This window comes from Varroa jacobsoni, unplaced genomic scaffold (genome assembly GCF_002532875.2).
Source record: "Varroa jacobsoni isolate VJ856 unplaced genomic scaffold, vjacob_1.0 scaffold_389, whole genome shotgun sequence".
Classification (NCBI taxonomy): Eukaryota; Metazoa; Arthropoda; class Arachnida; order Mesostigmata; family Varroidae; genus Varroa; species Varroa jacobsoni.
The window spans coordinates 126,026-147,025 of NW_019213291.1; the positions used below are offsets into that span (position 1 = coordinate 126,026).

Here is a 21,000-nt window from a genome sequence, read left to right on the forward strand (position 1 = left end):
ATATCTAAAATAATCCTTTTTGTTTAAACACATTCAGGTTCGTGGTTCATAGACGTTTTCGTTAAGGAGGTATCCACCATGTTTTCTTCAGGTAGATGAATCGGATGATTTTTGTTTCTCTATAACGTACATTAATTTCGTACATACGTTACAAGAGCTAGATTCAGAATGCTGCTTAACATGCAAGCCCTTATTCTAGTATATTTTAATACAGATATTGCCAGTTGTTATCCTTAGGTGGCAAATAGGTCTATCATCCTGCTTTGAAAACTGGCTAGGGATCCTGTGATGATAACCAACGAGGTAGGATGATGAAAGCGATTCACTGCTAAGTTACGCATCACGTGCTGACGGCTTGCGACTGCAAGGACATCTGTTCTTCTAGCGGCCCTGAAGCATAATGCATATCAGCCGCATTTCCTCTGTGGTTTTTTTCGCGTGTTTAAAGACTGGATTGTTTTAGTCAGTGAGGCCTACCAAAAAAAAGAAAAACGAATACAAAGTATTACTCCTATAATTCCTCCCAAGCGGCTAAGCAGCAGTCAGCTTCTAAAATAACCTCCAGCCTCCACTAAATAAAAAATTCCACAGAACTTCCACTGACTTTTTGGTCTACGTACCGTAGCGACTTTGTACAAAAAGTTTGCGATCCAATGAGCAAGGCAGAAATCGTTCAGTATCAAATCGAGAGAAAACATACGCATGGTATCTGTTTCTGTGTCATTTGGGAAAGGTTAGCTTCATCACTCTAAATAGATCTTGAGCTAAATACACGAAACACGAAACGAAGCTATCTACAAATAAAAAGGAAAAGATAACCTATATAGGTCTTCTTTCAGATATTACAAGTTTCAGGTATGTTTCAATTAGATCCTTTGTCATTAAGAGGGTTATGCGAATCCATGAGGACCCACTAGGAGACGTATATGTTGCATCAACCTCTTGATCGATTTGCATAGCTTTTATTGCTTGCCTTTGACCTGGAAATCGACAACAGGTTGAGAAGTCCGAGCACCATAACAACGTGAGTTTCCCAGGATAATTGCCAAAACACCGAAACAAGGTTTTTCTCAAGAGCGAGACAAAATATTATTTAATCATTGTATCAGCTCTGTTGGATACAATTGTTCATCACTGATCATCACGTAAATAGGAAAATTTTCGCGGTTAAGGGGGCACAAAGTATTCTTATACAGGTTAGCCGGCACCGAAGCGTTAGGACAACGACTCCATCATTTTCGAAGAGTCACAATTGGTTCCTAGAACCCGAAATTTCAATTATTTTTGCAATTTTGATGCGTTGCAGATGTCTGGATGTCTTTGGTGCGAAATAAATAGAACCTTACTGCCAAAAGTGAGTTAATGACTCGAGCTTTTTGAACTGAGCAAATAAGAGTTGTAATGATAAATCCACAAACCAAGCACCTGAAATGTTCCGATGATCGCAAACTGAAAATAACTATTCCTCGTTGAATCCTATGAGCACTTCTTGCCCTGGCGATGCGATTTGACAAGCAAACGCTACCTCTAATCACGAAAAATCAAAGCGTCAAGGAACTTTAATTTTTCTGCTCTTATGGCCAAGAGATGCTTGCTTTCAACGAGGGTCGCGTACAACTGCCTTAAACATCCAACAATGAAATTGTTATGTCAAGCTTTACTTTATTTATGAATTTGTTCTATGCTTTCCTTTGTTGAACGCAGTAACCACAACAATTACAATAAAAGCGAGCACCACAGAGGTCACCGTTTGGCTTTGTTTTTGAATCATTGTCCTTGACAGCATCAAAAGCATCCTATCAGGGCCTCTTGGCATTTATTCGCCTGGACAGAATTTCGTGTGCCTCAGTCCGATGCTTCATCGTGCTTCGTAATCGTCCACGTTTGGGAAAAATCATACAAGCCTCTGCCGCTCGTTGTTCAGCTGACTGCCAACTAATGCCTTCTATACTTTACAATGTATTAAATTAAGTCTGATTCGAATGTAAGATCCTCTTCCTCTTAAATTCATTCTGAGTAAACAATGATAATTATTAAAGTCATTACATGACTTTAAAGTCTATCTGTTCAATGCGCCGGTATGTTTAATTCTAATATCTGTGGGGCTTGAGGTTGTGATTGATCATACGATCATTATGTGTATTGTGCTTATGTCTTTACTTAGGTTAGTATGAGTAAAGTTTGGTAGTTCCGCACAACGAACAGGTCTTCTTTTTTGGGGCGTTCTATTTGAGCTGATTGCAACGACATAATTTGCGTAATGGATTAGCTTAGCTATGAGGTAGGAACTGCTGAAAGCCATTTGGAGTCTTCATTAATACGTACCAATGGCCATCCGGTAAGCCTACCGGTTAATAAAAAACGCCAAATATTAGATTGCTATTGACTGGAGATCGCTCATAGGTAGAAGACAGGTCAGCAGATACCATCTCTATTGGATCATCAAAGTCGCACAAGAGTCCACATTACCCTGAACTGATTAAAGAAACTAACACCTCAACAATTCTTTTTGTAGTCATGAGGTATAGGATTATCATAAGGTAATGATGAAAGTATATGATTCAGTCTGTACACCGAAGATAAATATCTGTCGATGAATATGGTACACGTATAGAAGCTTAATCAGGTGACGTTACATTCACCGATTCATTCTCCTATATACAGTAGTTTGAAAGTTAATCCTCTAAGTGGAACGTGCAATCTTGATAAAGTTACTAGAGTGACACGAAGCTCAAAGTAAAAGTGGAAGGATAACCAAATAGTGCATGTTGGAAGAAAAGACATTAAATCGGCTTGACGGTGGAATACGTATCGCAACGAAACTAGCCAACAGGAAATAATTACGGTTAATTCTAATCCCAAAGCTAGGCCCAGCAAATATTAGCCCTTAACATCACAGATCATTATTTTTGATCCAAACGGGTTACCACTGTAAAACAATCGCCATCACCATTGCGATTCACCGTAATTACTACCTGTTGAGTACCTTCGAGACCAAATATGTCTGTTTGTTAGCCATATTTGTCAACCTGGCTAACTACCAGAATCGCCGAAAGCAGTTAAAAAAGCTATTTCACGACATAAAACGATCATTTGTTTATTTATGAACTTTGACGTTACGTGTACGCACGCAAACGCCAGATACTGGCTGTGCTGCTGAACTGTATATAAAATTCCTGGTATCAAAGAAAATCGTACATAAAGATAAGAAAAGATGCACATACGTAAACATGATCAGGCGCACTAAGTGAACTTGATTCCCGTTCCGATCACGGACTAACAGTAACCAAACTCCTACTACGAGAGTCGTGACGTCAGATGAATAAGCTTTTATTCCTGAAATTATTACGTCACTACAACACACGACGGCTATAGACAACGTTGACATCATTCAAAATTTCCGACGTAAAATTACAGCAGCATTTGTTATTGCAGATCATACAAAAATATGAAATATTAACGAATAACTTTTTGATCCTATATATCGGGAGGTATTTTATGGCTTTTTTTTTTAGCATGACTTAGGCTGCACGTGACTAGAGCTTAACGCTTGCTCTGCAATAGAAGCAGCCGTTGTAGTTTAACGTGAAACGACCTCTCGTTAGAGAGGTCTCTCAGTAACGTGCCGCACCGTATTAATTAACGATTATAAAGTTATTGAATTCTCAGTCTGAAACAGTAAGGCACACATGAATTTGTTGGTAAAATATATTGTTATTGTTGAAACTGTTATTATAACTATTTAACTAAGTTAAATTTAATTAAACAGCGATGTTATTTCAAACGTCAGTAGAAATTGCAACGTCAATCAGTTGCCAAGGTGCGCTGAATAAGCGAGCAAATATTTACATCACGGTCGTACAGCTAATGTGTATATTACCGATTAGGTAAGTTGCCTATGTAAAAGAAGTGTATGACTTGTTTTCATTGCGTTATTCTAACGTATTGTTGTTTTCCTACAGTGTCATTTGGCCTTACCTCAATCCCTGCAGCGTACTAATTTTTCTATTCCTCAGCCATTGTTGAAATGTCGTTGCAACTTTAGGAAGGACATAAATCAAGCCATACGTTCATCGCTTACGTACGGGTTAAGTCGGTCCCTTGTCAGCTTAAACAGAAGGGCCTTTTCTTTGCTTTGTAGGGGACCAGATCAACGTCAACTGCGAAACACCTCGCAAAAGGTTATAAGACTGGAATGAAAGACAGTTTTCTAACGTTGACCTTGCATTTGCGACTTAGTTCCAGAAGTTGTTCCACTAATCCGTCAGCTGTATCTATTCTGTTCCTCAAAAACCGTGTTCCATTATCATATAATATAAAGTTTATTTGAAATATTCCAATAGGAACCAACAGCAAATTGTCGCCGCAACTTGAGAGGGGAAAACGCCTCTAAGAACAGATATTTTATTAGATTGTAAGCAATTATTTTCACTATAATAAGTTGCGCCCACATAAAATGTGCCCATTCTGCACATAGCCTAAACCCTTATCACCTAATCATTAATATTACAGGATTAACGGCGCTAGCTCTTGACCTTCTAATGAAACGCGGCCTTTCATGCATAAACACATTATCTTTATCTTTATCATCAGTGTGCTGACAAGAATGTTCGCGTTTTCGAGATATTTCGCTTTATGTGATGTTTATATTTAAAGATCTAAACCATCCACGCCATTATGAATTGAAGGAACTTTTACTCACCTAGAGAAGGGTGTATATATGTAGGTCTTTGGTTTTGTCAGTTTAAGATTCACGTGAGAAAATTATCTACGCTTGTGTATCGCATGAGAAATTCAGAGGGATCATGGATCGACCTGCTTATATGCCGCGCAAATCGAGTTCTCGTAATGCAATATTCACCTTAAATTATTAGATCTGAACTCGAAAACATTTTTAATAAGGTTGGTTTATTGCAACTGGCCCCTTAAAAGGCCTTCTAAGAGCCCAGGTACCTTTGCGCCCTAAGTTTGAGACAATACAAAACAGATGCATGGCGTTAGTATCTAGGATGGTGGCGATGGTGGCGCTATTCGTCATTTTCTAATTATGCCATTTTGAAAACCGTACATCTCCTTATGAAGAGCTTCATTCAATTTTTACCTGAATGACCAACAAGCAAATCTGCCAGTTACGAATTCCTGCAGGCAAGAGAACCTAACCTTTTAAGCATTTGAGGTAGTTAAAATATCAGATTGGGTGCAAGCATGCGTATCAAGCACAAAATGGCGAATAAAAATGACGAAGCATATCTGTTTCGGGGAACCCTACAGGGGGTAGAAAAAAACAGACGTAAACTTTTCACGATGCCCACAACCAACACGAGGCATTTTAGCGTGCACTCGTCAATACCCAGATCTGGCTTTGTATAGTAGCAGACGGTGACCAATTTTATCCAAAGCAACTTTTCGGTCGAGGAAAATATTTACCGAAATTATCTCCAACTCCTGAGTCGTTTTTATAAATTGAGCAGAAAAGCAACGATAAAGGATAATACAGAACTATTTCAGAATTTTAGAACTACTACAGAATATTTAGGATTTTTTAAACGTGTAGATGATAAATACTGAATTCAGACAGTTTCTACCTACCAAAATAAAGCAGCCCTAACAAATCATTCGAGATATTCTTTCGTATATCATTTCGAGCGGACTTTCCAGCCAGAAGAATGATATATTTTACAAACTTGGTGGCGTACATATTGTTACCCCTCAGATGGTTTATTCTCCTCGACATCTACATTTTCGTGGAGTAATATCACCAAGGCTACATTTTGCTGGTGCGCTGGCTTTTGTAGACTACCACAGCTGTCTTTACCTGGCGACCGTCGATATAAATACCAAAAGCCGCGTCTGACTGTAGCTAACTAACTTTTGCATGCTATCGCCGCTTACTCCTACCTAGAAACCAGTTTTCCTCCGGAATTTGTACGTTTCTATACTTCAATATCAGCTTGTACTGTTGTTTAGCTCAGTTAGGGAATATCCAGCCATGATCATCATCGTTTTTTGTCGCTACTTGTTCTAGTTGAATTACTTAAGAACGAACGAGATATACTATGGTTGAGCAGTTATGAGCCTACAGCTCACTACGCAGGGCTTCGGCTGTTCTCGCCACTATTTCAGCTCCCTTGAAGAGATATTAGCAGTGCAACCTGCAAGTCACAGGTCTGAATCAAAGCTCCAACCAGCGGTCACTTGCTCCCTTTGACCTTAGTTTGGTCGTGGATATCGCCGTACGTGGCCCAGCCTGTCGACCTACCTACGTAGGTTTCATCTTTCTAGTTAATGTATACATCGACAAAAGTATTATTACATTTAACCGGTTGTTGTCAGTTATTTAGGGTTGATGCCGTCCCGCTGCCGCTACTGGTGGAAGCCAGGTATATGTGTGTATGTTAGCTGAGAAAGGAACCATTGTTTTCGCAGCCACAAGAGTAAATGGCACCAGAATAGGACAATGAAATGGCAGTTCTTTATTGCTGTATTGTGTGACAAACTGGGCATTACCGGCATATACACGCACACAAACGTCCTATTTCCTAAAGGCTGAACAAAACGAGGTAGGCCACTTGCAGAAGACTAGAAAGCAATAGCACGACCTAGCTTCGAGCGTTATTCCGCAATTATAATGGAGCCATTCTGTTCGTTGCACGCCACAAGCTTCAACTGTTGCATTTATTGCCTTTGGAGGACTTCCTTTTAGGCCCACTTATCCAGAAGTGTCGATGAAGTTCCATTGTATTTGCTTTTTTATTTCTGACATTCACTTGATTTAGATATTTACGCAAGGTTTGACATTTAAAAGATTTTATTGTTATTGAGCATCTGATCATTCAAGTTTGATACATTCTGCTCAAGCGGGTAGTTGTAGCAGATAGACGTTCATGATGTAGGTTTTAATACCGTATCGATGGTTCGTTCATACATGGTCGCCTCTTTTACCGGGCATCGACAAAATGAATGTTTATTCTGCTCGTATTATTAACATGTTCATGTTGAACGAAGCTCGGCAAAGGGGTATCAATAAAATAGGCATTACAATACGTGTCGAAATCTAGACAATTCAACATCAGACGAGCGACTAAAGCAATTTCTGCTGCCTGCTGTACAGCATCTATATGGACTGCAACTTTGCACGAAGCCCTCTGTTTATGCTTTCATACCAACTGCGTTCTGTAGATGTGGTATATTGTAGGGTGTCCGCAAATGCGGTACACCTTTGCGTTCTACTATAGCAGCCGATGCCACTCCCTAAAACATAACTGAGTATAGCGTCCAGGGCCGAGAGCGCATCACATACTCTATTTTAGGGGCCAAGTAGTTCACTTGTATATGGATTACGGAGCAGTACAGCCCATGAAGGCTTAACTACACACGAGGATAAGTAGAAAGGATGTCCTGAGAAATGTATATATTTGTACGTATAACTCCCAAGGACAAACAGCAGCGGCCGAGCTAACAGCATGAAGCTTTAATGTTCATTGCACAAAAATACACCTAGTGCATTTGCACCTCATTGCGTGACTTGCACCGAAAATCTGTTAACTTGTCAACATATGATCAAGACTCTTCCTGCTTACCTTTTAACCATTTTAATGAGTTTTAGCATTTAGAATAATCATTCAGTGTTCCAAAGTGTATTATTATAAGGTGCGGAATCAAGGAAAAATTGACTACACATGTATTACATCTAAAATCCAAATCTACTCTCCCATATTAGATTCCATTCAAATTTGGCTCAGCTATAAAAAATATAAGCGGTCTGCAACACTGCATTTACTTTCATTGCGGAACATTACTGTTCATGTCGAAAGGCAACGTCAGAGATTGACTACATCGCCAAATGGGTTATTTCAGTTTGATAATACTGAAAGTCATATTTACAATATGTTTCAACGGGCAGGAGACAACTGTCTAGAGTGAGGGTTGCCAAAAAAAGAAAGAAATCAATATTTTCGTAATAGACGAAAAACCCCACTACTGCCAGGGTGGCCATAGAACGAATTTACATTTGCAACATTCAATCACTGTATGCGTTGCGGTCTACTGTCAAAAATGACCGCGGTAACAACACTCGTAGCTGTGACGTGTTTCGTCACCTCAGTGATCATAACAGGCTCAAACTTCCAAGAAATATTTTCCTTTTAATCTCATCGCTATAACGAAAGCCGGCCGTAACATTGCGCGCTTCTCTTCAAAAAAAGAAAGAACAGAACTAAAGCAGGAATTACTTAATTACCCTAAAATAAGCTCTTTAAAAATTCTGCTTTGCACCCATTTAGGCCTTTTCAGCAGTTAACTTTAGTGGCACTCACAATAGCTCTAATTATCGTTCTGGTTCACTTGAGACACTAATGCCACCGTTCGTAATGGATGAGAACCGAATAACCTCACTGCTGATTTATTTACGTCACCCCTCTCCTCGTATGCTTAACTTAACCACTCAGCAAATCCTTTTTACTCGCGACAAGGTCCAATGCCAGTTGATAGTCTTAGAAGTTCTTTCTTTCTGGGTTTCGATATCATTTAATTATAACCGAGTTCTCGCCCACTAGCATATGCCAACAAGCCTATCATTTGCCTTGATAACTTCATCCCCTTTTCACTTTCTCCATCCTTTCTGGGTTATAACTTTTCATGCGTTCCAGTGATGAAGCCCGATTTGCCATTATCCAATCCTTTTAGTCCGCTTTTTCCTCTAAACTGCTGCAGCAATGACGCGAGCGCCGGCGACGATGACGACTGATAGGACTAGAAAGGAACTGACGCCACAGAATCGAACTTCATCTAAGTCTAACTAACTGTCTATTGCTTCGTATCGTTTTGGATATATAAATCACGACAGCCTTTTCTGAATCTCATCCATCTTTCTTTCTCGTGTTTATTGCACTTCAACGATTTCCGTTTTTGCTTTCCTCGCGTCTGCTGACTTCGCTTCATTTGTTTCTTTAGGTCATGTCCTGGTAGGCCTTGTTCTTTCACAGACACCTATGCCTGGCTTTTCTTTACCGTTTCTTCTCCACCGATATGCCCGGAGTTTTACATTTGCTCATTTATACCTCGCGCGCATCCTTGAAAGCCTTAGCATGTAATAATCCCCTAACTCAACTCGTCCTCAACTTCCTTCTCCTATAGACCGGGTAACTAAGAATTTGCGAGAATCGACAAGAGAAACAAGCGGATTGAGCATTGATATGAACGAATAAATGGCAACAAGCAACTGAGCTGGATGGCGCTCCGTTAGGCCTATGTCTTTACATTGGCTGCGAGGTATCAGAAAAGGGAAAAACCAGGACCGTTTCTATCACACGCAAGATAGTAGCAGGCTGACTATCGCTACGTCTAGTACATCTTCCCGGCGTTGGAAATGCATAGTCAAAAATTGAAGCGTACAGAGTGACAGTCCTAGGCAGAGTAATAGAGTTTATGAAGTAGATTTTACCGGGTAGGACAAAATGAGAAAGCCTCTCTATTTTTTTCTTCTCCCTTACATTTTCTTACAATGTACACTTTCACTTTTATTGCTGTTACTCGATCGGTCGTTGGATTGCCGAATGGCCGCGAGGAAATTGGGGGTTGTAGACATGGCAAGAATTATAATCAATAAATTGGCTCTATTATCCTAAAATGGAAGAGGGCCGCCATAGGAAACGAGAAAGATTAAACGGTGGTCATCATTGCGATCGCGGCAGTTACAATATGCACGACATAAACAATGACGATATACAAAAAGTCTCGAATGTATTCTTTGCACGTAGATAGACACTAGTACACACATTCTTGGCTCGGTTTTATGATTTCATCGCTTCCTGACCTTTATATTATTACGTTTGGTTATGGTGCAGTGTTCCCGTGACTTCTGATGCGGGCATCAAAAGCAATATCATGCAGTCGTCATATATTGTGCAGCTCAAGTCTGGGTTCGTGTACAGATCGCACCTGTGTCTATCCATCCAGGTTAGTCTGTGCGTGTCAGATAACTGTAATTGATGATTGACTACTAAAAGCTAAAAAAGTGAAGGTTCCCCGTATAATTGCTGGTACATCTGTCTTATTGCCAAGATAAGTGCCATTCACGTCATCATTACAGGTAGGCTTGTACTTACGTGCCTGTTGATGTCGGATATCACAACGGCGTCTTGTTCCCGTCAGAAAAAAGAGGGGGGACCTTCACAACAAACTTATAGATGTCAGTGTGTTTCTCTGGCCAGGTGTAGGGCAGACAATGATTGCTTTCTGTGTTTGCATTGTCCGCCAATATCAGGTCTCGGTGCCTCTTACAAAAAAGTGGTAACATATAGTGCTATCGTGTGATGTTAAGCCATGTCATCTTTCAACAATACAGGAAGTACGTCGACATGCTCGTTTTCTTACGAATTCGATTTCAATACCTTAAGTCAGTCTTGCTACTATGGCGATTCGTCGTTTTTATCGATATTTTGACAAATATCAGGCAAAGAGGCATGAGGCAGTGAAAGCGTTCAAAAACGTGTGCTAAACATGTGCGTTTTTTTCCACAAGTAAGATAGCAGACGAGAAGAAAAACACAGATGATGTCAACACTTCAATTTCTTCGTTCAAAATTGTTCGATTCGACAAGGGTTTTTCTTTGTCTTTCTTCGGAAAAGTATGTCCACTGTTGTGCCAAGAGTTTAAATAACTTTCAAAGAAAAGGAATATCGAGGCTGCCTAACTGCACCATCGATTACTGTTGCTATTCTATACAGGTATAATTTTCCATAGGATAGGATACGGTAAATTCAAAACGAGCGATCATGAGCTTAGCTCATTCGACAAGTGGCAACTTTATTCAAAATGCTCTAATAAAGCAGCAAGAAGGACCAATAGTTGTCATGAAGCTGGGGACGGCATTTTAACAATGAAAGGCCTTTCCTGGGAAACGTTAATTTAGTGCGGTTGCAGCTCCAGTACTTTGAAGCTAGGACCTTTGATTAATTTAAGATACAATGATTTCGTATGCAGTATCGAATATAAATGATCCAGACGTTACCTAGAGCCGGTAGTGTACATTTTTACGTTCAAACCCGTTTTCGACATACATGCCTTGAATCATCTTGGCAACCGGGGTGTCTGGCTCCCGTTGAAGTGACGTCCCTTAACTTCACTGGTTAGATCTGCTTGTAAATGTTCTACGCCTTCTTGTGTATTGTACTGCATAAGTTTTCGTGTAAGCACCCCACGTATCTCAAAACGTTTGGACGCAATCTAAAGGTTTCTTTATATGTATTTTTGCTTGGCGTACATTTTTAATTTTTGTGGTTTTTACGTTTTTTTATATTGGCAGTCTGCGTAATACTAAGCGAGTTTCGTACAAGTCAGCATTCAAACGAACAAACAGGTGTTTCAAAATAGGCATCATACGGCTACCTACTTGATCGCGATTTCATGTTTTTGATTAAAAGCGTTTAGGGTGTAAAGCGGGAAAGTCATCTAGGGTTATTCACCAGGCCTGTTGTTACGCTATATGCAACAAGATGTTGTTAGCTCTTTCGCGACTGCCAGCTACTTAGTTTTTAAGTATAGGCAAGGTGAATATACAAAACAAAGGTATTTTGACGACAGCGTTGCGTATTTTAACAAAAAAAAAAAAAAACAAATATGTTCCGCGGGTCTTGCGTGCATACAGGCACCACCATAGCAGTTTACGCGTGCCACATGTGGTCCCTACTAGGAAACCAACTTCATTGCCCGTTCTTTATCGGCTTTTTAATTGAAAACGAAAGAACATAGGTGACGAAAACAACACCCCATATCATCTGCCACCTCTAGTTACTCCTGCGTAATAGTTAACCTCCCGTTCGCTCAGTGCCGATTCAGCCAAATCTTTGCCGCAAAAAGTACTGCTGTGGTTAGCTGTTTCGCTGTTGTAATGCATGCTATATTAAAAATGCTCGTTTATGCACGTGTGCACGTTATATGTCTGTATCCGTTCTAAAAACGATCAGCTTGCTTCTTCGAAAGCGGTACTCAAAGCAAGCAACCACTCACTGACTGTACTTGTCGGCCCCTAGCGCCTTCACTTACACTTTGATTCTCTCGTTGTCTTCTCAGTAGGGACAGGACACCAGCGAAGCTATGTGCTCAAGTTCAGAGCTTTTCAAGGTCGACCTTCTTCTACCGCAAATTTTTCAATCTAGGCATCTCTCAGAGCTGATCATGGTGGAACAAAGAAAAATGTCCTCTGTGACAGCACTAGAACACATTCAACATCCTTAAGACTTCCTACGATGCGTACTTTAGCGTGACCGTTAGTCGTCGCCATTGTCACCGTGAAGTCCTTTGATAGATGCGAGAAGAGAAAAGCAAACGGACCGCGATAGAGGAAGCCATAAAACAGCGATGATTGCCGAGATGGCCAGAAATAACAGAATAGCGAGATGGTCTCGTAAAAACGACTGTGAATAGCGGTCTTCCAAATGACTCAGCCACTGTATGTATATATATTTATGGTAAATTGATTGAACAGACAGTCGTGAAGAAAGAAACGGAACATAAATATGAATAGCACTGATTTATTGACTTGCAAGTGCTACCTTTATTTCTTATATTATTATTAAATTAAGCGAGCTTAATTAGTATGAATGAAGTGCCTCAACGAAATGCGATCCAGTGCGGACATCGCTCAAGGATCATGAAAACATGTAGTTGAGGTATATTAATGAGAGATTCTTTGACATGTAGGGAGATCGATACTCGTGTATACAGAGTATTCCTTTCGAAGGACTCTGATTCAGAAAATAGGTAAGGTAAACATGCGTGGTATTTAATGCACCGAAGTTTTATATGGATGCGTTTATTTGCCACAATGACAGCAAAACGCCAGCAGGGTTAAGTATTCTACGGTACGCAACCTATAGAAGTGGTATACCAAAACGCACCTACTAAAGCAAGTCTTTTGTTCTGACAAAGTAATTAATCAATAGTGGCCATAGAAATAACAACAAGTAAAAAAAACATGTACACATTTAAATTGATACCATTGTTAAAAAGTCATACAACTTTGTATACGAACATCGGGCATACGCTTGTCTTGGAACCAGAATGCAAAAGCTTCCACGAGGTGGAATAATTTACTAGGAAAGAGAACTGGTTGTGGTAAATTACCGCCATCAGCAACCCTGCAGACGTAACGTTCCGCCAATCTAGGTTCTAGGCAAATATTCTATGCAAGGATCTTATCGTTCCATTTGTCCCTTATGACCGACGCCCACAAAATGCAGTTACTGTAGTAAGCCACTTCAGATGTACTTAAGTCGGTCCGAGTTAGTCTAGCATTAGCATGGTGCCGTTATACAAAAAGTATAGCCATATTGCGCCCGACTGATCTAGATCGTTTTCTCACGAGACAAGTCACTGTTCATATCACCATTTTCTTTGTCATCTCCAAGGCCTGGTGCTGGACTTAACTTTGCCCGTCGGCATCGTCGATCTCAGGTCCCTTTCCTCGCTTGGGCACCGCACAGCGTTCCATGTACTGGCAAAAGTTCAACAAAGCAAAATTTTTTTACGATGTATTTGTATCGCAAGATGACGTGTTTACTGCGGTTCTCATTCTATCCGGTTAAGGACAAAAGCGATGTGTTTATCCTTGCCTACAAGTCGGGAACCATATGGGACGTAAGCGGTGCTTAATTGCGGATATAAATGGGGCCATTGACATAGTCAAAGGATAACGCTAAATAGAGGGAATCTTTAAAAAGGCAGTATGCCACGACCCGGATCGCGGCAGCCCATTCGAGGCTAAACAGAAAAGTAGCCAGGTAGGCAGGCGTTTGTTAAATGGCGAACGTTTTTCTAAGCACATTACTAGTTGTAATGGGAATTCTACTAATCAACAAAAACAATGAGAAAAGAGAGGGCATTGCCTCGTAGACTTTTGTAGTTGGGATCTTATCAAACACAATTAGTGAGTAGTATGAGTGTGAGCCTAGGCACGCGCCAACATTTAGCCAAAAGGGCCGGGCCCTTAGCGCAATGGCTTCACAAATCGGACAATTTTTATTTCTGGGAAACGCTAAAACAAACCTAGGAGCTGATTGTGCAAGCAAGCAACTGGACTGTTATCTAGTTGATGGAAACAGAAGTAAGTAGCAGAATGCATCACATATCTATTGGAAAGCTGAGATTATATAATAGCTGCTTTGCGCACTAAATGGATAACACTGCCCTACGATGAAAACGACAAGGTTTTCATTTGCTTTTATCTAGCCTCGTTTGACTGGCGAAGGTGCTTTTGCCAGTTAGCCAAGACAACCAATCGGTGAATAGAAGAAATGGACATCGATCGCACGATCTGCACGAGCATACTTGTGCGTCGATAATGGAAAATTGGTCATGTATATATATGCATGCATACTGCGCTTATAACTGGACACATGAACGTTGGTAAAGCAAATGTCGCTACCTGTATAGCATCATAGGTGTTTTGGCATTTTGAGGGAGGGAGCGAGGTGGAAACGCTTCGTTTGCTAAACCGCCAATGTGAGTACTATATGATCTTTTGACACAGAGAAAGGGTTGAAGAAAATCACTATCTAAGATTATACTTGGGCATTCTACACTGAAGTACGATGCTAGAGTGTTTCAGTGGTCATGATTGCGAGTGCACAGTTAGAATACTACATGACGTGTAGAAGGGGGCCCGTCGAATGTTTACGTGACATAAAAAACGTTCATGTGTCACACTGCGGTAAGCATCTGTAGTACTGCCATCGTTTTATCCTTACTGTTATTTCAGTTTATTCGCATATATATGTCTGTTTACTTACCGGACCGAGATTTACGAAACCATGCACATTTGCTACGCTGGATGCCTCCTTCCGGGTCATGTCACGGCGAAAGCGCACGAGAAATGAGTTGGTAAACACCTCGTTGTGCGGTGAACATTCAACGGCCGATTCGGAGACAAGGCCGATCACGACGACCGCTACTGCCATCAGGGATATTAGCCCCGCAGCAGATTTTTGGACAACGACTTGCATCACGCGGCGGCGGCAAGCGCTCGAGCTGACGCCGCGTGACAGGACGCGGAATCGTTACCAACCCGATGCTGCTGCTCTATATAGCTACCTAGACACCAACAGCACTTCAGTATTACTACAGCCAAGTCCAATGTTCACTACAGAGCAGGATACACCATGCTGGCAATAATCTGATAACACCAGAACTGGCGCATTGCTACCATCACAAAGTGCTGTCGTCCAAGGATTTTGGTTGACTTCGCCTGTAGCACGGTTGTTTCTACCGTCTGTTATAACTTCCTATTGCTTCGGTGACGACAGCGCAAATCAACGTACGACGTCAATAGTTAACTAATGGTATTGCAGCGGCTGAAAAGCGCTGCTGTGATAACTGCTGATTTTCTCGTTGCCGCTGTTTCAGGGGCTGATGTTTATTCTGCTTGTGTTGAGGCAGCTTGCTTTCCGTATATGAAACAGGCTGTTAGCTGTTTTGTTGGGATCTATCTCCAAACGCCTTTGGGATCTTCGACTAGCGGTTATGTTTTTGGCCTCGATGGCGACCCGCAATGACAATGGGAATGGGTATGATGGTAGCTGCGTTAATTTTCTTTATTGGAAAGTGTTGGCGGCAACCACACACCAATCAGTTCTGTTATAGCCAACTAATGGTATTAACCTCGTCTGCCAGCAGCCCACCGCGCTGTACTTCTACTGCCAATCAGTTTTGCTTACTGAACGGCCTGCTGTCCTTTGTCCTTCGTGCTTGCCAACAGCGACGCAGTCCACAGCAATCAGCAGATCAGGCGCGTCGCGTGGTGGTCGTCGTTTAATGGGTTGCTGTCGTCGCTGGTGGTGACCAAAAGTACCCCTCACCCAACTACTCCGATTTGGAATCGATCCGGCCCCAACAGCATTCGGGAGCGCACAGTGCTGCTGCAGCGCAAGCGTACTCTGTCGTCTTCGTCTTTCTCCGATTCGCTGAAGCAGTCAACCAACCATCAGGCGAGCTAACCAAGTGACACACTCCGAACTCGGCAGCGGACGGTCGCCAACATCCTAAAACAGGCACACGGCCAAATCGCACGCACGCACGCGCTTAACCGACAGATACAGCGCCAACTGCCAGCGAGACTTAACACAGAACGCACACATGCACGGCTACCACTGTACGTCGTCTCCGGCCCTCCGTACCCATAAAAGTGTCTAGAAAAAACCCCTCGCAGCAGTGCTCAGTATGCGCGCGCAGCGGGAAGTGACGCACGTGCACGTCGTCTGCTAACATATGGCACAGGCAGCCGAAAACTCAGCGAGACACCGACAAACCGAGCGCGATGTGTCTTATCCTATTCCGATAGCAGTGGCAGCAGCGGCGTCTATCGTCGTTGCTGCTGCCAAAACATCATAACAACGACGGCGGCTCCTGCTGCACGCAGGAGCAGCGGGGAACAATGCACGGGGAGCCAATATAGCGCCAGCGGAGGCCGCAGCAACGACAGCAGGAACGCATTACACAAACAGCCAGAGCCTCAAGCAATGCTGAGTCCGTAATAATCGTTTTTAGCCATCACTATTCCTGCTAATGCTGCTACGTTTTAGTACTGGAACCCGTAAAAGCCGACAGCTACTAAAAGCTGCCAGCGCAAGTTAGCAGGCTTAAAGTGCTCGTTGGCTGGCCTGCTTGCGCTACCACACCTTTGTCCCCACAATCGCAGTGTCCTCGCCCTATTGAATCGGGACGAAAACAGGGATCTCCTGCCTGGGAACAGATTTCCCTCACTTTTCCCGAAACCAAAAGGGAGAGAGAGAGTGAGAGAGAGAGAGAGAGAGAGAGAGTAAGCAAGGCAAATGAGCAAGTTGCTACGCCAGCGTATGGAGCAAGCGAACAAGCAAACAGGCGTAAACGGCAGCGTGCACAATACATTTACTATGATCCACAACGGCTTTGTGGCCGGAACGAGTGTAATCATTGGGCAGAATTAGCCGAGCGGCTGGTTAATACTCAGGGTCAAAGGGAATCTTCAGCTTCGGGCTGACAGTCAACGGTGAGACAAGCTATGGTAAGGTATACCGGCGATGGTGATACGATTCGTTTGAAATTGCCGCTGTGCAGTGACAGCCTCTTATTGCAGCAGAGCCCGACTAAAGTCATCGATTTGAAAAGCGCTGGATTGAAAGCATCTGACTGAAAAGAAAGAAAAAATGACGATTTTTGTGTTTAGCTTTACAACACACAGACCGATAAGACTTGCAAAAAGAGATGCAGGCTGATTAATAGGTTTGAAAACTCCTATGTAAACGTTATGGGCATTGTCATTAAGCTGTATCACGACTTTTGGGGGGTTATCTCTCTAAACGCATAATATTTCTCTAATTGTTAATGTTAGGTATGTGGTTTTGGAAGGTTTTCGTGGAACGTTCGCATTTCTCTCACAGTCTGGGACTCGATGTCGTCTAAAAAACGGTGCTGCTTGCCAAGCGTTTATAGGATGATAATAAATGTGTGCATAAAAGAACTTGACAGACGCCCAAGTATGAATAATATCGCTTTGAATCCAGCTTTACAAAAAATATAAATCCAACAAACACTTCTACTCGCTCATCCTCAGTCAGCGTTTTACGCCTACCATCAACTCAATTACCTTACTTAACTATTATTATTATTATTATTAAATGATCACCATCTTAAGAATTACTCGTACTGCTTTTTTTTTCGCAGTCATTTTTAAATCTATGCGATTAGTCTGCAATACGTGTCTCATTTGAGCCTGCCCCATCCGCTTACTGTTTCCTGGCCTTCTCCTTTGGCAGGTCCTGAATTCCTTCTCATAATGAGTATGCCTCATGAAAACACGGCAGAAGCAACGCTTCCACTTGCAAAATTATTTCAATTGCGTTTTGTTCTGCTCCTGTTTCAATCTATTACCTTTTCTACGGGTTTCAAGTCAGTGGCAGTAGCAGAGATAGCATGTGTTCCTCCCGCTCCCACTCCCTGTTTCCATGTTTGGCCATGGATACAGCACAAGGAGCGAGAGGGATTTATCTTATTAAATAGTCACATTCGCATAGATGGGACCTCCCATGTGCCTGATTCATTTGTTTCGTAGGTTATTACATAACAAAATAAGGCGGCGTTATAACTAGTATTTCTCTGGACCTAGTGAAATATCATATGCTATTGCATGCCGTAACGTGTACACTTTGTTATCCTATTGTTGCATATACAACAAGAAAAAAAGACTCAAAGCTCTTTGTTGCAATACAATGCAATTCATCGACGAATCTTTCTCCCTACTAGGCTGACAGTTTTTGGCAACAATATACTTTTTGAATGAGCCCAGCGAGATTTTCTATATATTTCTTTGATTTTCTATATATTTTCGTTGATTGTATATTATATAACCTAACCTAACAGTAATAGGTCATCTTGTAGGTAACGACAGTGAAACAACTAATCTATGTAATCAATTTCCCTTGTTTGAAGGGCCATTGCATGCCTTAAAAATAGATCAAATGTGCTTAATGAACTCATTGTGCTTTCGACATCCGATACTGGGCAGGCAGTCTGCCCTGTTCTTGTTTCACCTCAGAGGGATGTAGTATGCTGATAAGGCTCCCATATTGAATGACGTCCAAACGGCTGCTGATAGTGAATAGCGCCCTCTCGTGATTCGCTGAGGAACTAGTTTGCAAGTTTATATGGAGATGAATAGGCGACTGTTGCTGTTACAGGGCGGCAGGAAACCCCGGCAGACTGACCACGGCAATAGAACCAGCATACCGGTGCCAATGGGGTGTCTTGCTGCTGCTGCTGCTGCTGCTGCTGCTGCTGTCCCCGCAAGGAGAAACCAAGCATAAATGCTCCTGGTTTTACCTTGCTGTTATGCTGGGACACGACACAAAAGCGAGGGGTGGCTTTCGAAATGACCTCACGGTATGCGATGCCGTCTTCCTACCTTCGTTCACCAGACAAAGGATGCAGAAAGGGACGGAGGCGCGCTGTGAGACTTTTGCATCGGCTAAGCTGAGACCGAAGAAATTGCCGGTAGCGCTTCTGTACCCCCGCCGAAGGCGGCACAGACCAGAAGGCAGTAGATGGATAGCAGGTGAAGCAGCGGTGAAACGCACACGCGCAATTCTATCGGCTTCCGGTTTCAGCAACGCTAGTCGTTATAGCAGAAACGAGATGAAGAAGAAACGACCAGCTACGTTTGATGACAGTGAAGTCACCGGGATCTACGTTGAAAAGGCAGGAGGATCGATGAACAGGAATTCCAGTTCCGACCGGTATGACCCAGAGCTCGCATGGCCAGCCAGTGGACACTAATTTACTAATGCAAAAAAATATCGCAAACATATAAGTGAACTAGTTAAGTTCGGCTGCAACAAGATGGACCAATTACCGGGTCTAAGGATAACAGGAGCAGATGTAAAATACTAGCATCATATAATCTTCGTTTGTATCTCAGACCTTGCCAGAGTGCTTTCTCTGGCCAAAACCGAAAATGAGTCTCGAACATGGTGGAGAGCATGAATAAAAAATTATCCAGAATTTATTTACTGTTTGCGTTTAGTTTAGTCTAGTGCTGTACATTGTAAGAAAGCCTTGCAACTTTAATGGAGATAGATAGACCGAAGTGCTACCTCAATGCATGCAGACACGTGCGAAATCACCTTTTTACACGGCCTCTAGCGGCAATTTAACCAAAAGTTGTAGTAAATTGTTACGTGCTGCGCTGAATGAAACACTCTCAGAGACCTATAAAAAGCCATAGCAGAGTTATATACGAACTACCGATCATGAAGGCAAACCATGGGTTCATTTTAGGCGGTCGGTCAACTGCTTTAGAGTGAGTTGTTGAAAACTTTTCGCTCGTTCTGCAAACACTTTACTTAATTATCCTAAATGCCATTTAATGTATGTCATAAGATGAATTAAGACGACGAATACTTACGTAACTATATCTTGCCCTGGCCACCAACCTTAGTCCAGTTTACTGCCTACAAAACTTTTGGGATTTCGCCATAATGGCAGCCCTTGTCGAAATACTTCCATGCCCGGGTTCTCGTTCCTAGATTCTTCGTTGGCTATTTGCCAGTTGGAAAAGTCGTTATCCGCTGGGAACCCGGTCGCAGATTAAGAATAGGATGGAAATTACGATAGGGCTAATTCTGTCGTTGACGTGTGTCTATATGACATTGTATGTATAGTGTGAGCGCAATAAATAAACGGTGAACCTCCAGTTAGCAGTATCACCACCGTTATCCTTCCTGCAAATTGTAGGTTACAAATACACATCAAATCTCGTTCGAAACGGAAAGAAAAAAGATAAAAAAATATATAACGACAAAAATATAAATATGCAAAAACATAGAATTTGATATATAATGATCAGCATCTAATGTACTTGTAAAATGTAGCTAAATATATTTATGCTTGGTAGAGAATTTTTAGACGGTTTGTCCATACTACTGGATACGTAGCTACAAACATCTTAATAAGTGCGTACAAATATAGTTTACTGAAGCGTCAAAAACATACCAAATTCTGCACAAAAACGCGTTCGACGACGACTACTAATATATTGATCACAGTAGTTTATACCTTTAGCTTCATTATTGTCTTACAATTATATAATTTGTGTGTGGATTACACACATTTCAACAACGCTATGGTTGTAATCTTATTTCCTCTCCGTCGTGTCTGGTATCCTGTCCTGATGTAAAACTCGCAATATCTCATCTTTTGTGTTAGTTTTACCTTTTACTTCACAATTTTCTTTTTTCTAATTGTATACTTCTTTCTTTATGTCCATTATTTGCGGGGAATGGAACTGGAATATGTCGAATTGGAACATTCTTTTGTAGGCCGTCTGCCTTAACGGGCACGTGTTCATCCGCCATTCTTGGCGGTACAGAAACGCCTGTTCCTTTCGGAACAAAACAGATGGTTTATCGTGGCGGATAATACTGCAGCATCCTAGCGAAAAATTGCCTGATTTTTGCTACAGAAACTTTTTTT

The 21,000-nt window shown here is 41.8% G+C and overlaps 1 protein-coding gene across 1 annotated transcript in view; it reads right to left on the reverse strand.

Moving 5' to 3' along the window:
* amon (prohormone processing protease amontillado) overlaps positions 1–16,157 on the reverse strand; it is a 36,547-nt gene extending 20,390 nt beyond the window's left edge. The window contains exon 1 of the mRNA XM_022832381.2: positions 14,790–16,157. Coding sequence (XP_022688116.1) covers positions 14,790–15,002 — 213 coding nt within the window. The 5' untranslated portion in view covers positions 15,003–16,157. The remainder of the gene's footprint in view (positions 1–14,789) is intronic.
* Positions 16,158–21,000: the final 4,843 nt, after the last annotated feature.